The 16,891-nt window shown below is 46.6% G+C and overlaps 1 protein-coding gene across 1 annotated transcript; it reads left to right on the forward strand.

The window, feature by feature from the left end:
• The first annotated feature begins 238 nt into the window (after nucleotides 1-238).
• TMEM271 (transmembrane protein 271) lies at nucleotides 239-6,251 on the forward strand. Its single transcript, XM_056325442.1, is given in 2 exon segments — nucleotides 239-853; nucleotides 855-6,251. Coding segments are annotated over 2 exon segments (1,074 nt in total). The 5' UTR covers nucleotides 239-541; the 3' UTR covers nucleotides 1,617-6,251.
• Nucleotides 6,252-16,891: the final 10,640 nt, after the last annotated feature.

A 16,891-nucleotide genomic window follows, 5' to 3' on the forward strand; every position in this document is an offset into this window, starting at 1 on the left:
CGGCGGCAGCGGGTGCGCACCCGCGCGGCCCCCGGCCCTAGTTACGCGTCCCTCGCCACGTCCCCCGGCGCGGAGCCTGCCCGAGGGCGGCTTGCGGCCCCCCCCGGGCGGGGGGAGGGCGGGGAGGCCGGCCTCGCCGCCCCCGAGCCAAGGCGGGCCGACCCGGGGGTCGCAGGACCCCCCGCCACCCGCGGCGAGCACGGCGAGCCGCCCCCGTCCCCCCGTCCCCCCGCCCGCCGCGGCTCCCATCCATAATTAATCGCCGCCCCGCAGCCGCCGCGATAAGAGAGGGCGGGCGGGGACGAGGAGGCGGCGGCGACCGGGAGGCGGGGGGGGGAGCGTGTGCGCTCGCCGCGCCCGGCTCACTGCGGCCGGCGGCTGCCTGCCGTGCGGAGCGCAGCCCAGCCCAGCCGCCCCGTCGGGGAGCGCCGCGCTCGCATGGCCGCGCCGCGCCGCGCCGCCGCCGCCGCGGGGCCGAGGGGGGCCGCGGGAGGAGGATGAGGCGGGCGGCGGGGCGGCGGCGGCGGCGGCGGCGCGGAGGATGAAGTGGAGCGTGCGGGGAGCCTGCGCCGCGCTCTCCAGCTGCCTCCTGCTCGCCTGCGCCCTCAGCGCCGCCGCCGTGGGCCTCAAGTGCTTCTCGCTGGGCTCCGAGCTGAAGGGCGAGCCCTTCCGCCTGGGCACCGCCGCCGGCGCCTTCTACTCGGGGCTGCTGCTGGCCGCCGGCCTCTCGCTGCTCGCCGCCGCACTGCTCTGCTGTCGCCCGCCCGACGAGGCGCCCGCGGCGCCGGCTCCGGCCTCGGCCTCGGCCCTGGCCCCGGCTGGCGACCCGGACGCGGCAGGCGGCGGCCCCGGCGGGGGGGGAGGCGGCGGCCGTGCCGTCGGGGCCGGTGGAGAAGGCGCCGCCCGGGGGGCGGCAGAACTTCCTGCTGCTGGGGGTGCTGGTGTTCATGCTGGGCGTGCTGAGCGCCTTCGCCGGCGCCGTCATCGACGGCGACACCGTGTCGCTGGTGGAGAGGAAGTACTCGCACTACTGCCTGCTGCAGCCCGGCGGCGCGGCCCGGCCACGGAGCGGCCCCGCGGCCCCCGACAGCTCCGCCGCGGCTCTCCGCTGCCAGAAGCTGCGGGACTACCAGCAAGGCTTGGTGCTCTCCACGGTCTTCAACGCTCTGGAGTGCCTCCTGGGCCTGCTCAACTTGCTGCTCGTCAAGAACTACAAGGCCTCGCAGCAGCGCGGACGGCGGAGGCGGCGGCGGCGAGCGGCACCGGCGACGGCGGCGGCGGGCGGGCGGCGGCGGCGGCGGCGGGGCGGCGGCGGCGGGCGGCGGGCGCCGCGCCACAGCCAGGGCTCCCTCTTCTCCGGCGGCGAGCCCGAGCTCAGCCCCGGGGACTGCCCCTTCCAGGCCGTCTCCTACATCAACGTGGGCGTTTTCCACGTCTTCGACGAGGCAGGCGTGGAGGTGCACTGCGGCGGGCATCCTTCCGTCGAGCTGCCCGGCTACTCGCCCATGGACCCCGAGCTCAACGCCTCCTACCCCTACTGCTACCCGCTGCCCAGCGAGCAGCCCCCCGCCTACGAGGAGATCTACCCCGGGGAGCCCTGCGCTCAGGGCACCTAGCGCCGACCGCCGGCGGGACTCCCGGCTCCCCGCCCGGCCCCCGGCTCGCCGTGACACCCGGGAGCGGGAGCGGGTCGCCCGGCGCCTCGCAGCCGCGGGCTCGGGAACAGCCCTCGCACCGCCGACGGGACGGCCCGGTGCAGCGGGCCGCGGGCGGGGTGCCGCCGTGCCTCTGGCTCTGCGGAAGCTTCTCCTCCCACCCTCCCTCTCCGCTTTCCCCCTTCTCTTCCCCCTCCCCTCCCTCACACCGACCGTCCGTCCGTCTGTCCGTCCCTCTGTCCGCCGGCGGCTGAATTTTCCAAAGGCTGCGCAAGAAACGCCTGAGGGTTGGTTCCTACGGCCGCCTCTCCTCCGTAGCCAAGTTTAGTTCCCTTCGAGTGATTCATCAGTCTCCAGCTTTAGCAGTCCAGAGTTACCCATTGTTGATAACCAGCCAGTGTAAGGAAAAGGTGTCATGAAGCTTCTTTACCTCTCAAAAGAGCTAAATTTCTAAACAACGCAGAGACATTTGTGTCACGTTTACTAGAGGTGTATTGGGGATCTTTAACGTTTACACTACTCCTTGGGAGAATCGAGTTCTGTTTTAAGATTTAGTGAGTTAAAACATTCGTTGGTCTTGTAAGATGCACATTGAGAAAAACCTGCACTTTGAAAAAGAAACAGGAAAAAATCAACAACGTTTTTGTACACTGACGTGCCTGCTTTTGTTGATAACTTCTTACTGTAAAAGCTTTCAGAAGTCTATAGTGAAAAATGTTTGGTAAATTCACTGCAGTTTAAAATTGATGATTAGTTCCTTTACTAAAACAACTGAGATGTTGCTAGGATATGGCAGTTAAAAGGAAAGTCCAAATGTCATACACATTCCTTTTTGTAAACAGGTTCTCTGTTTTTAATGCAAGGCAGGATTTCTTTTTGTTTTACACAGGTGAAGGGTTTAATTCTATTTTGTACAACTACATAGTTTACCTTGTAAAGAGTTCCATTTTACCTGTTACAATTCATCAATCTGGTAAGCTTGAATATTAAAAGTTTTATTTGAAATATATATATATTGTAAAACAGCCTTAACTGGTGCAGTGGTCACAGTTTTAAAGATTTAAGAAAAAAAAAAAGATAAACCATCTTGGAAGACATCTTCCAAATGTGTTTTCAAAACAGTAGTTATACTCCTATTACGAGAATTTTCTTTTTTGTTTAAAAAAAAAAAAAAAAGAGGCCACTTTAATTCCTGAAGGGGGGGGTAGGGTGGGGGGATGGATAATAGCACTGTATGTGTTAACTCTTTCTGAACTTAGAGGTATTAAAAAGGCTTTCTGCAAAGAGAAAAACTGCTAAATCCTTCTTTTGGATTTTGCTGTGGAATGCCAGTACCAGATAGTGTAAGAAAGTGCTAATTAAAGAAAAGCAGGTATGGCGTATTTTATTACATCATTTGAGAACAGGTAAAGGCTTAATTTCATGTTGCACACAGAACCAAAAAGCAACTCTTCAGGTTGCATTTAGTTCAGTACCCCCTCCCCCAGGTACAGCATACTAAAATGAAATATTACAAAATAACATTTCTATTAATCCTGTGTTTGGAGCCTGCTGCATAATGCCAGTGTATCAGCTACCCAGAAACAGAGAGAGAGTGTTAAGGGAATGCAAAGTTACAGTCTATTTCTGTGGTCGATGCAAAATTATTGTTTAACTTTTAGCTGCAGAGAGACTGACGTAATTTAAAGCCTTGGTATCGGAGAGAGAAGATTTTAACCTAAAAATATTAAAATCTCTGCACTGTTTTGTTTTCTAAATTGTCTTGACTTGCACACTTTCTATAATCTGAAATGCAGAATGACTGAGAAGTCTTAAAATTGCAAACTGATGTCTGTGAAGCTCACAATTAAAGCTGTAATCTAGAGAAGACAGTTAAAAGCAGCAGTTGCCAATTTGCCAAGTAATTCTAAATAGCGGAAATTTAAAATATAGCTCTTCTTGGCCAGCAGATTTTCTTGTGCAGAATGCCAGCCTAAAACATATGCCCTGGCTAAGTCCCATTTTAGTACTGAAGACTAGTTTTATGCTAGCTCTCTGCAGATGCATGTCCTTAACCCCTCATGGGGAAGTGACCAGGAAGTCCTGTAGTCTTTACGTATAATACTCATTTAGGCACAAAACCAATCCTGTAACATACTGCATTGCTCATACAGATGAGATTTTGCAAAATGAGTAACTAAAGCAAGGAGGTCAAATCCTTATGTGGGTCTCCAGTTGGATGTGACAGCGTTAGTACCCTGTACTGAATTAAATGGGAACTGCTAGGCGGCAGGGTCATTTTGAAAAACAGACCAGCTAGGTGCCTAAATAAAGATGCAGAAGTGTAATAATAGTTGTTGGCTTTAAAAAAATTGGCTATACACACTGTAGTTCATGGAAGTTGTATCTTAGTTTTACTTAAGGAATTGATTTTTGACATAAAAAGACAGTATTTTACTTAACTATTTTAGGAATTGTGAACTAGACAGTTCTGAAACTCCAGATGTTCCAAAGATCAGTGCTCAGGGAAATAAATGGAAAGTCAAGAAAGCTACCTATTATACTCAATTGTTTAAATGTAAACAATTTTAAACTATGAATTTTTAAGATTGTTAAATTCATAACTTTTTTTTTTGTATGTGTGTGTGTACACGTGTAAGTGTGCTTGCGTTTTATTTAAGTCTGTTCAGAATGCCATTGAATTAGGATATTTATTTGTGGCTCAGTTTTAGTTCCCAAATTTCTACTTCATTTGGGCTTTTATCCCCTGTAATAGTTTAATTTAGTGGTGGACAGATTGCCAGAATAACGTCCAAGTTGGACTCCCACAGAAGCCAGTAGGCGTCATTTCATTGACTTCAGTGGGTCTGGGCACAAATTATATGTAACACCTACTCTATATTGGTCTTCTGGCATGACAGGGTGCAGCAGTGGCATATTATTTCTCAGTTAGTTATTATTTGTATGGACAGCAGTATTAAGGGAGGTCACCTATGGTATTATCCACATTAAAAAAAAAAAAAAAAAACAGGAAAAAAATTGGCAGGCAAATTGACTAAACAAGCCATGTTTTCTTAAAGATGGTATACAAATGTTTCAGGTATCTGGTGACTAACTTTTCCGATAAAACACAAGTATTTATTTCTCAGTGAGAAGAAACCTATAAATACAGGATACAAGATGAGGCTTCACAAGCATGATTGCAGTATTGTGAAGCCATTTTTAGTAAACCTGAATCATCACTCTATCTTCTGAGCAATAATGTTAGAGTGTATAAACTGTACCATGCCGAAATTGAAAATAGGCTGGTGTGGGAAGCATCAGAGCGTAGATTAATTACCTGAGAGGACTGATACTGTCCCTTTATTTTCCATTCCCTGTCACCTGATTGTCGAGGTGAATGCAAGCCTGATCAATTCATGTCACTGGAGGATGTTAACTGCAAGGCTTTTGCCTTAAGTAGCAAAACCAGGGAGATCAGAAGAGAAACATCATGTGTGTGCTATGAAATCTCCACATTGCTTAGCTGAAGTAACGACAAAACCGCTTTTTGCCCCGTGGCTTGTTAATTTGCTTGCAGCTTTACTCACATCTGTTCAAAGGGAAGGAAGAATAGACGCAATACTGCTGTTTTGGTCACAGTGTAGTACTGATTTGGTAGCAGAATGCTTCCAGCTTTCCTGTCCCTTTTGCAGGTAATAGCAGCTAGTCAAGGAATGAAACGGTGGAAAATCAAGTCTGCTGTCTTTGATGGGACAGAATTTGCCTTCATGTGGAAAAAAAAATGTATTCCCACCAGCCTATTAGCAATTCACATGAATTATTTTCACACTCCAACATCCTTGCTTAAATTGGTTACTTATACTTTGCATTGTAATGGACAGACAGAATATACATGAATCTAAAAACAGGTAAAAATGATGTTAGAGGGAAATTGTATTAAAGTAGTACAGATTTTACTCAAAAGTTTGATTTCACTGTAGGACTTCTTTGGTTCACCAAAAAGCGCTATGGTGGCTGGTATAACTTAGACATATTTCAGACATACTGTTTAATCATCAGAAAAGGTTTCTGAATGTTCACAAGAACAGCAGTCTGTTTCTGCTTTTGGACATAGTACATATGAAAACCTTTTCTTCATTTTGCCATTTAATCTAAGATTGATCCTCAAGAAAATGTCAGTAATTGATCTTGTAATTTTAGGATCAATAAAATACATTTTAAAGCACAGCATATCCTATAAGAAAAGCCTAATGCTCTTCATTTCATATTCTTCATTGTCTTAGATGGATGTCTAATAGTAAAACTGAAACTAGGGATGTAATTACCACTTCCATTACAAAAACATGTTTTTCAGGGACTTATAACTTGTACAAGTGGAATCCTGACATAAAATTCCAGGTTTTACCATGAAGTCAAGTCTGTTTCCATGAGTTAGATATTTCCCTGTTACAGGATGTTCCAATAAAAATACTGCTTTATTACCAGATAAATTCAACTGGTGAAAATCTAGATCTGTTAATTTCGTGTGACGGCACTCGTTTTAAGTATGCTAAAGTTACCTTTCAGCAGTACAGGCTCGTATTTCCAATTAAAATGTGTAAGGGTAAGACTGAATTTCTGACTGTCACTGTCCAGTTTTTGAATTTCTTCATTATCTCTCAGTACTTAATGGCATGGGACTAGCTCTTAGTATATGTTCCAGAATCAGTAGTAGCTGATCTATTAAGTTTAGCAAATAAAAGGTGGTTTCCAGGAAACCCACAGGCTAATGTAGTGCTGGGGGAAAATCTTCAAAAACTTGTTGCAACAATTTGGTGTATGGTGTGTCCTGCCCAAAAGGAGTCACTGCCCAAACAAAGCAACTAGAAGAAATCTGAGAGTTTAAGTTGGATGCGAGGTGTTTGTATGTTATATCTATCACAGTATTGGTTCTGAAACTCTTCCCCTTCAATAAGTTTCTGAGAGTGAAATCCACGAATTGGTGTTGTCAAAATTTTTTTCAAATAACTGCCTTGCTTTCTGCTGGCCACCTGGGCTATGTACTTTCCACCCAATGTTCAGGCACCTCGTAAGGTTCTGCTGAGGTTTATGGGTATGTCACCCTGATGTCATCCTAGATAATCTGAGACTGAAGATTAAGTCATTTAAGAAGCTATAAGACTCTCTTAGGAAGAGTGTATTTTTCCTTTCCAGAGAGAAAAAATCTGATGTCCTTTTTCACTCCTTCTTCAGACCCAGCTGCGTTAAACTTCAGTGAGTTTACCCTGAGGTAGGAGTGGAGATGACACTGCAGACTGCTACTTCTTCAGTCATCGAGTTTTAGATATCTGGAAGACCTCCATAAACTTTATGGAAGGAAACACTTCTGGTGAAAAACACATACAAAATGGCTCTGACTCATCACCAGATCACAGAAAATTTAATATCCTGAGTGAAACTATCCAGTAGATGTATCCCAGTAGAAATACGGCCTAGCAGAAGTTCCCAGTGTTTCACTTCTGGATTTCTGCTGCTGGCATGGTTTTGTCTAATGGATATGTTAGGAAGTTCATTTTATGGTCTTTGCAAATGAATCATTTGTTTCACTACAACATATAGGGAATAAACACCTACTAAATACTGCAAGCATCCTCACCATTTGGTCTCCTCTGTGGCCATTGTTAGCAGAAGATAAAGTGAAGTGTGGGAGGAGAGAAAGCTTATCTTGATCCACTTAATGGGTTCAGAGGACCAAACATTTCAATGCATTCATTGGTTTTATATTAAGATACTGGATTTGGGGATGGAAGAGTACCTATGATATCAAAAAGGATTATTTTCCAGGCATATATTTTTGGAAATCCAATACTTGGGTGTAAAGAGGGTTCTTTCGCAGGTTCTACATTTTAAATGAAAGCTTATCTCACAAAAATACTCAGTGAAATCTCCAGGCACTAGGGAGATTGAGTGGAGCTGTCCTGAAAATTACTGAATGCCACCAGCTCCTGTAGAAGTCATATAAAGAATTTGGCACATGGTACGGATGGAGCCTTATATGCCAACATCCAAATTTCAGCATTTCCTTACAAACGAAGGAAGCAACAGCACAAAGCTATACTACAGAAAGAAAAGCTCCAGATGATAATATGCAGTCCTAGGCAACTAGGCAGACGTGGATTTTGGATGAGCTACATACAGTTTCAAGGTGTATGTAATTACCATGCTTTCATGATTAAAACAAATGCCCTCACAAAGATATTCACAAGGGATTGTCAGTGCTGGATCTGAGGAGATACATCTTGCTAGCTCTAGGCTAAATGGCCCCTAGAAACATAGAATCATGGAATCGTAGAACAGCTTGGGTTGGAAGGGACCTTAAAGATCACCTAGTTCCAACCCCCCTGCCATGTGCAGGGAAACATGGCAAACTCCTACCAGAAGGAGTTCATACTTGCACTGGAAAGGACAGAGCAACTGAGAAATTTCTACTTTGTTGCATATTGGAATATCTGCCTCTTCCTGAATGACCCAGAAGTTATGCAGATCATCTGAATTAGACTCCCAGGAAAACGGAGGAAACAGAAATGTTAAGTGTTGAAGACTACTCAATCTGTTCAAAATTTTTTTATGTATAATCAAGAGCTATGTTAATTCCAGGAGCAGTACCTCCTGGCCTAGGCAGTCAAAACTACTAGTAACCAAAAAAATTCCTACCACCAATGTAAGACTGGGAGATTGAGAAAATCATATACTGCTTTCTGACTCGTCCCTTGCTCTAAATCAAAAGGAAAGAAATTCAGATACAGCTTTTTGTGAAACTGTTGCTAAGAAATAAGATTTTATGCTGAATAGAACAGAAGGGTTCTTCTCAACAAATTGGGAGCAGATAGCTGCACAGAAACACATTTGGCTGGCAGGGAGACTTACTTCCTCTTCAGTAAAGTCCTTGGAGAGCTACCAGAAAATACTGAAAGGCACCATCATCATCCAGGTTTACCTGAACCATTGTTTAGTGCATTGAGCTTCATGTTCTCATATGCAGTGGACCACATAGTGTCTTGTCTTGCCAGTGGGAACCAGCAGTTGTGTCTTGTGACACCACTGAGCCAGGACCTGCTGGATACGCACAGGGAGCTTCTGAACCCCTGGAACTGGGCATGCTGTGGCACTGGTCTGTGCACGTGTTGAGAGAAGGTAGGGCAGATAAAACACTGTCCTGTGCTACAGGATGGGGAAGGCAGGTTGCTGTCATGATGCCAGGGCTCCAGTCTTGCTACACAGTGGTCTTGGGTGCAGAAGGGCCGAGGCTGCATGTGGGGAACTGCTCCTGAGTCACTTTTGCAAAAGCAAAATGCCTAAGTCAAGCTTAATGGTGAGGGGAGGACTGTATTCCCCCCTGAACAAAATGAAAGTGATCAAACTGCAGACCTTCACAACAGAGGTGTTCAGTTCTGTCTTGGGTTCAATTTTCATCCTCTGCTACCCCTAGCAACTTCTCCAAAGGAACAGTGTGTGCACAGGCTCAGGATGACAAAGTGCACGTGCTCTACTGCCTCTGTGTTTAGGGGGAGAGTGCCGATGGTGTACTGAGTTACTCAATCAGTTGGTGAGGCAATAAATAGAAATGAGCAACGAGACATGAAAAGCATTTGCTTGTGTCCTGGGTCTGGCGCATTACAAGAGCTGTATGACACTCTGAGCTGTCCTTCACTGAAGGCTGTGGCAGTTCTTATCTGCTTAAGGTCTGCAAGGTCCAGAGCTCTTAAGAATGAGGATTCCTGTTGGAAGTTTTCCTGTACCGATTTATCTCAAAAGTCAAAAAGAAACCCCCACCCTCTTTCAGTAAATGCATCGTGGCACCTAAGCATGAAAAGAAAAAAGCATAAACAGCGCAGAACTGTTCATTCTTTCATAGTTCATTAATTTTTAACCAAGGGTAACAGAAAGACAAACGTTACCGTTAACATCTCAGATCTAGAGAATTCCTCCATTGTAAGAGGTTTTGAAGATGACTGATAAGGGAGCAGCAGAAGGTGTCTACATCAAAGGAATATGGATATTTCACAATTCTGCTGTCACCGTGTTCATACATGCAGCAAAGGCTGGCAATAATGGTGATCTCAACTTGCCTTACACATGCAGCTGGAAATGCTTCAGATCTCCAGATGACTATTCCAAAATGTTTTATACATTACTAGACTTGTAGTCTGGTATCTACTGTGCTCCGAGCTATGTATTGGGAGGTTTTAGCCTTGTGCGTGCCTGGCTAAAATGTGCATGCCGGCTGCAGACAGATGGCCATCTTCGTTAGCCAGGTGACTGTGACAGGTAAGGCAAGTTCGCCCATTCTCTTTGGCACTGCAGGGGAGCAGAGAGCATCCCCACTCAGCAGAAGGGCAGGCACTTCCAGCATCATGGAGCCACACCTTTCTCAAGCCACACTCCGTGGTGGGCCTCAGTGAAACCTGCAGGTCTGTGAGCAGGAAGGTACCACCACGCTTTTGCACAGGTCTCACAAGGAAAAGAGGCAATATGGAGGCAGCTGAGATCTTCAGCTGCTCGCCTTATCCTCAAGGCCTGTGAGATACTCGGTGGCACAGAGCCTCAGCACACCATGGGGCACAGCACACCAGGAGGCGAGGTGCCATGAGTAATACCTTTCTCTGAAGGAGTTATCGGTGTTGCAAGACCACACAGAAGAGAGACTAAAATACTGATGTCCCTAACTTACAGAGATGCATAGTTTGAGACAGAGAGGGCCGTGGCACTGTGCCATGACCCCCAGCCCCTACAGCTCATCAGCTGATGCACACCAATACATGGGGAAGTAGGGGGACTGGAGTGACAGTCATGCATCTAACCAGTTAAATGAAGCACTGATGAACAGCCAAGGGGCAGAGATGAAGTTAAAACACACAGAGGCAATCTTATCCTCACCCTGCCCTGGGCATGTATGTGGAGAACTTCTATAGGTAGGGACTTTGTAGGAGAGAAGTTTTAATTATATCAAGTGGAAAGAAAATCCCTCTCTACAGTGGAAATGTCCAGGTATTCCCAGAAAAAAATGGTCATCTTGTTACAGTAAAATGGAAACCCACAAGAAATTCCCAAGAAAGGTAGTTCAAGTGGAGAAATCCAACTAAAACCCACACAAACACAGTAGAAGCTGATCTCTTAAAATTTCACACCTCTTCTTTCTTTTGGAACAGTCATGTCAATTTGTTCTTTACATTTTCAGCTCCAGCTCTCAGGCAAGATAGAAGCTGGTAGGAGGCAGACACTGATAAAGGCTCTACTGGCAAAATGTCAGATAAAGGGAAACCATTTTTACATTTCTGCTCTGACAAGAGAGGACAATATATTCTAGCCTGGAAGCTTAGAAGGCAGAAGCAGCAGTGATTAATTGCTCTAATTAGGGCTCCAAATAGGAAAGAGCAAGTTTCCTGAGCTACTGCATGCTAAATTTCCTCGCTTCTATGAATAACTGTATTGCTCAGAGGAGATGGGCATCAAAGTGCATCTCCAGAACAAACATTTACCCACTTCAACTTAGAAATACCACTACAACCTCAACACAAATAACTAATACAGAGAGACAACAGGCTATTACAGCACCTGGGAGGCAGCATAATAGCCTAGTTCAGCTGCCTCCCTAAGGAGCTCAATCAATGCTTGCATGCGCAACTGCACTGAAAATGGGTGTGTTGCTGGTCTACCACACCGCAACTTGCTGGTTTCAGTGAACTATCAGTTTCTGCTGGCCACTTCAGCACTAACAGGAGACTTCTCAGCAACAGGGCTGATACTGTGATCTTCAATGTGTTCTTCACTGAGACTTATTCCCTTCCACCTCCACCTGCCTTTCAGCCATCACTGACTTTTGTGCCACCAATGGATGTCAGGTCCTGATTCTGACCTCCCTGATGAGGACAAATGGAAATAAAATCACTGCCACCAATAGAATTACACCAAAAACTGCCTCTTTTCAACAGAAGGAAAGCAAAGCACGTAAAGTGCTGAATGTCAGCTTTGCTAAATGCCTTATGGGAAATAATGAATGCATTACTTAAAAAAAAAAAAAAAAGCTGGCAGATATTTAGCGAACACCCCACCCCCACCCCCAACATTTTATTTGGAATATATGCTACATAGTCTGGGAGTCAGCCAACTTCAGCAACACTCTTCTGTCACATGCAGAAAAAGCTTTTGCTTCAGCTGGGTCCAGCTGCCTCTTATTGATAATCAGATGTACTGGCACAGAGCATCTAATCTGGATTGTGGCCATCTACAAGTAGCTAGAAGCACATAAATAATAAGGGTTCATCACTGCACACTGATGTATAGGAGGAGGGCAGGGAGATGCATATGTCCATTATTTTTCTTTTGGTGTTTGTTTGAACTGCTCACTTGCCTGACTAATAAAAAGCACTAATAGAGGCACCAGGAGAGGAGGCGCTTACCATAGGTGCATGCCAACAGCACTTCAGTAAGTAGAAGAGTCTTTTCACTGCTTGTGCATGTCAGAGAAGTCTTTACAGTGCTACATCACCAGAGAGCAGGCCATCAGGGCTGCAGAGGATTGCAGGCTGGTCTTAGAAGCATTCCTGCTGGTGAACCGAAGTAGAGCAGAAAATATGCAAAATAAGCTCCACTGCTGATTGTACCCTCTCATTTGTATGCTCTACACTCTTCCAGTAATGAATCATCAGCCCAGGTTCTGCTCAGCTTATCATGGCTGCAAATGCTGCAATAGCAGTAAACTGGGGCAGACACGGATTCTTCTCCAAATGACCAAGCCCAGGGGATGCTGGATGCCCATGAAGCTGGCAAACTTTTACCCTGCTGATGTGGAAAGTGGCATAGTACAAAGACACCCATAGCAGAGTTGAATAAAGGAGAGATACTTACACTGTGGTAAGGTGTCTGCAGTGCAACGTGCATCAGTAGTAAATCAAATTTATTCCCCTCTAGTCAGAGTGCTCTAGAGAACAGCAAAATTGCCCAGCTATGGCCATGCCTCCTTTAGTCAGGAAAACCCCTCATGTCAAGACAGGGGAAGGCAATGCATCCCATGGGGGAAGGGAGTGCTTCACCCCTTTCTAATTATCAGAACTGTCTAGGGAAGGACCACATTTTGGACTTAATGCCTGACACGTGCCCCAGGCAGAAAGGCAAACTCTGTTCCAGGTGTCTGCAGCTCTTACCTAAACAAGATACTTGGAAGTTACACCCTGGTGAGCAACAGAAAGAAGCTACCAGTCCCATGGACACCTGGGACTAGCTATGAACTCTGCCAGCAATCCCATCTCTGGAAGAAGACACGCCTGTGCCTGCCAACAGCAGAGCTTACATGTGGAGATGACAGTGCAACATGGTGTTTTTTCAAGACTTTATAAGGAAACAGTGAGGGTTTTTTTGTTAACAGCTCAGTTCTGGTTACAGACGTTTACCTGCCAGTCTAGTCAAGCAAAACAAAGCACCGTGCTGGAAGAACTGAAGGGACACAACCAACTCCCAGATACTGCCTTCATCTGAAGTTGAACACATGTAAAGTGCACCTTGTTGTGGTGCTTTCAGGGGAACTGCATCAGGTGAACAAATCTCAGATGCAGAGGAAATGAAAGATGCACTGATGGCCTGTATAATAAAAGGGGGATGTACCTAAGCACACTGTCAAAATTAAAAATCTAAAATCAAACTCGTAAGGTGAGTTACACATGGAGCCATTTGTCTCCAGTGTCAGTGGTCTTTCAGTGCTAAAGGACCTTAGTACCTGCTTGTGGCAGAGGGCTACATTTTGTCTTTGAAAGCTTTGCCGTCAGGGAAATTTGGGATCTCCTATAAAGCCAGTCCTGAGGGAACAGAGAGAGCGCAGTTTGCCATTTTCTCATAATGATCCACTGTAGAACAGTCAGAGAAACAATGGCAAGATCAAGTATGCCATCTTCAGAAACAAGGAAACATTAGATTTGGATAAAAGGATGATTAAATGGAGATAGAAAAGAAGGGAACTTGAAAAGGTGGATTTTTATGAGTGGGGTGATGGGGAGGTCACAACAGGTTTACTCTGTAAGACATACAGGCTGGCTGTGCATCTCAGTTAATGACTGGAGAACTTCCTCATGGAGCAGCTACATGGTCCCCTTGCAGCATGACTGCTCTTCTTCTTTCTCAGTTCCAGAAATTGCAGCCTTTGCCATTTTTGCTGCCTGGAACTACTGTGGAAGAAGGTAGCATCGCTCCATTCCCTTACAGCTGGGACAGATGGCACCCACGGACCAACAGCCCTGAACAAATGCACTTGCTCCAGGAATTAACACACCTCCTTTTCCTGCTGTATTGTTGCTAGGGAGCTCCTAAGGTTCCCCTAGATACTGTGCAAGGGATAACAAAACATTCCTATCTGCCTGAAGGGAACAGTAACTGTTATCAGCAGTTCCTCTTGCCTCTTCTCCTTTTGGCTTTGTTTCCTTTACCCCTGATTTGTTCCAAAACTAAGGGTATTGCCTGGGGTTGGCACAGGCAAGAGAGCATTAAGCTTAAGTGCATCAAGCCTTGTTGAACTGAAGCTGTTGTTCATGTCAGCAGCTTAGTCTGAGCCTTCTGGGAAAAGCAGGGATGGGTTCAAGGCTGTAATCAAATACATCAAACCCAGGTCCTCCATGATTCCATAACATAGCAGCCTTTCCATAATGCATCCAAAGCACATCCTTGTCTCTTAGTCACTCTCATTGCTTGCCTGAGTATCTGCTGCCATGCACTTCAAAATGCGCATAGTGCATTAGTGTTAGAGATGAAGCCAAAGAGCTAAATGTCTTCTTGTGAACCACCACGACCCACGTGTTGCCTGCAAGGACTCAGGCTGAAATAGGCGCTGGGGAACAGCAGGCCCGAAGCAGAATAAGAAAGGCCAGACTGGCTGGTATTATGATGTAATGCCAGAAAAAGGAAAGTGCTCCACATACATCTGTGGTTTCTCTGCCAGCAAAATTTGAAGATGTTTCATCTGTTGGATTTCCAAATGAGCCAAGACTCAAAGACGCAGCATCACTGAAGTCTTGTTCGTGTACCTTTCAGCTTCCTGGAAATCTGTATTTTTCTGTACCCGCAATACTTCATGTTCAAATCACACCACAGATCTTATCTTCAGAAACTACACAACGGAAAAAGCTGCAAGACCAGAACAGCAGGTACAGACAGCCACCGTATCAGATCTAGCTGAAATCAGGTACCGACAGCGATTCATCATGTCAGCTTAAACAACAATAAAAAGATGTCTGCCCAAGGCTCTCAGTGCCCTAACACATCACAGGTATACTAAAATCTCAGCAAAGTTAAAATAATTGTACCAGCCAGCTCCAAAAATTCTTTGATACTCTTCCATTGGTCTTGGGGCCATCCATAGTTCTTTCTTAAAAGCAGATAAGCACATCTTCTGCCATTCAATGGGAGGCATACTGCTTACCCTCAAAGCCTGGCATTCCCAGGGAAAATTAATTTCCTGGCTCCCTTCCAGGAGAACCAAACTTCCTCAGAGTCACCAAGATCAGCCTGAGGGTGGATGGGGACCAAGGCAGCATGACCCCTCACTCAATGCATTTTTGTAAGCCAGGACAGAGATGCTGAATGACTGATACTTGAGCATCTGATTTTCCTTTGATGGAAACCTGTGACAGGAGTGTTGGTGGTTCTCCCCTTGCAGCAACTTACCCTTCAGAAGAATGACACCAGCCCCCACCTTGGAACTGCACTGAAGCACAGAACCCAGACCTCAGAGCGGAGGTCGGATGCAGCAGTATGCCAAGTGCCCAGGTTCTGCCTATTTAACTGCTGGCCACAACACCCACTGAGCTCCTGCTGGCACTCCAGGTGGAGCGGGTTGGTTTACCTCTCTGCAGATGGGCAGTGCCAGGTCACAGCTCCCAGCAGGTCCTGAGCTGTGAGATACCACCCGAAGCGTAGTGGTGTTTCTCAGCAACAAAAGGCAGCTGCTACAGCCAGACCATGTTTCAGCTGAGCTCAGCAGGGAGCATGAGGTGCTGCCCTTCCTCCTCTGGGACCAGCAGGCAGCCAGCAGCTCTGAGCTCAGCAGGAGCCACCTGCCCACTGCACCCAGGTCTGCTTCAGGCTCTGGAAGTGCATTCACTTGCTGAAAGACCCAGAGCAGCAATTGGGCTAAACTGCCTAAATCCAACCCAACAAAAGTCAAGCAAAACTCAAGCCTGCCTAAGCTGGGTTCTCTCATGGCCCCTGTAAAGCCTGGTCATATGCATAGAAAGGCAATTTCTTTGCTTCCAAGCTTTCCTCCTTTCCTAACAACATTTTCATCAGCATCCAGCAGCTAGGGCGGTAACAGCAGCATGAAGGCAGGTATGACTCCTCGGCCTATGTACAAACAAATTGACAGGAACATATCAAGAAACGCGCAGAAAGCATCCCAGAAATTGCCCAGGTGTAACTCTACTCATTGCATCATGCCTGCCTGACTTGTGACCTCACTTTGCTCAAATGACCCATAGCCCTGTCCTGACCAAACTCAAGAGAGAGCTGCGCAGCCATTTTACTTGGGAGGTGACAAGTAGGATCCCATCTTGCTGGTATCTGCTAAAGGAGCTGGGAAAAGCACGTGGTCCTCACGTATGTTCTGTCCTGGAACAAGGACACAAGGACCTGAGCAAAACCAAAGGATGAGACTGCACATGGAGCCAATACATGCTGGTGACAACATTCATCAACCACCCTATGCCAAGGAAATTAAAGGTGGAAAAGCACTGTGCCATCAATACCTTGCTACTGCAAGGCACCTGGGGCACAAAAGGATTCACCAGACCTATGCCACAGTTAGCCAGACACATCACACAAATTGCTGCCTCCTACATGTCAGATAGAAAGTAGCACTGAGTGCTTCCACTGTCCCAAATTCCTCAACATGCTGATCTAAGACACAGAGATAAACTAATGTCCCAAAGACACTAGCACTTAATATCGTCAAGGCGCCTAAATCCATTTCAGAACAGACACGGACTTAACACTAATCTTTGCCAGAGCTTCTCACTTGCACACAGAAGTGGAAGAAAGGTGCCCAGTGGACGGCTGCTGCTGCCTGTAACTCAGCACCAGCTCATTCTCCTTCCCTCCAGCCAGCTTCTTCCCAGAGAGTTTGTTCTCTTCACCATATTCATACCCACAAGAGTAAACTAAGCAGATACAGCAGGACAAGATGGCTTATTTTGTGGCCATGGATGCCCTGTGATTCTAATAGGACCCTTTTTTAT

Source organism: Falco biarmicus, chromosome Z, assembly GCF_023638135.1.
Source record: "Falco biarmicus isolate bFalBia1 chromosome Z, bFalBia1.pri, whole genome shotgun sequence".
Taxonomy (NCBI): Eukaryota; Metazoa; Chordata; class Aves; order Falconiformes; family Falconidae; genus Falco; species Falco biarmicus.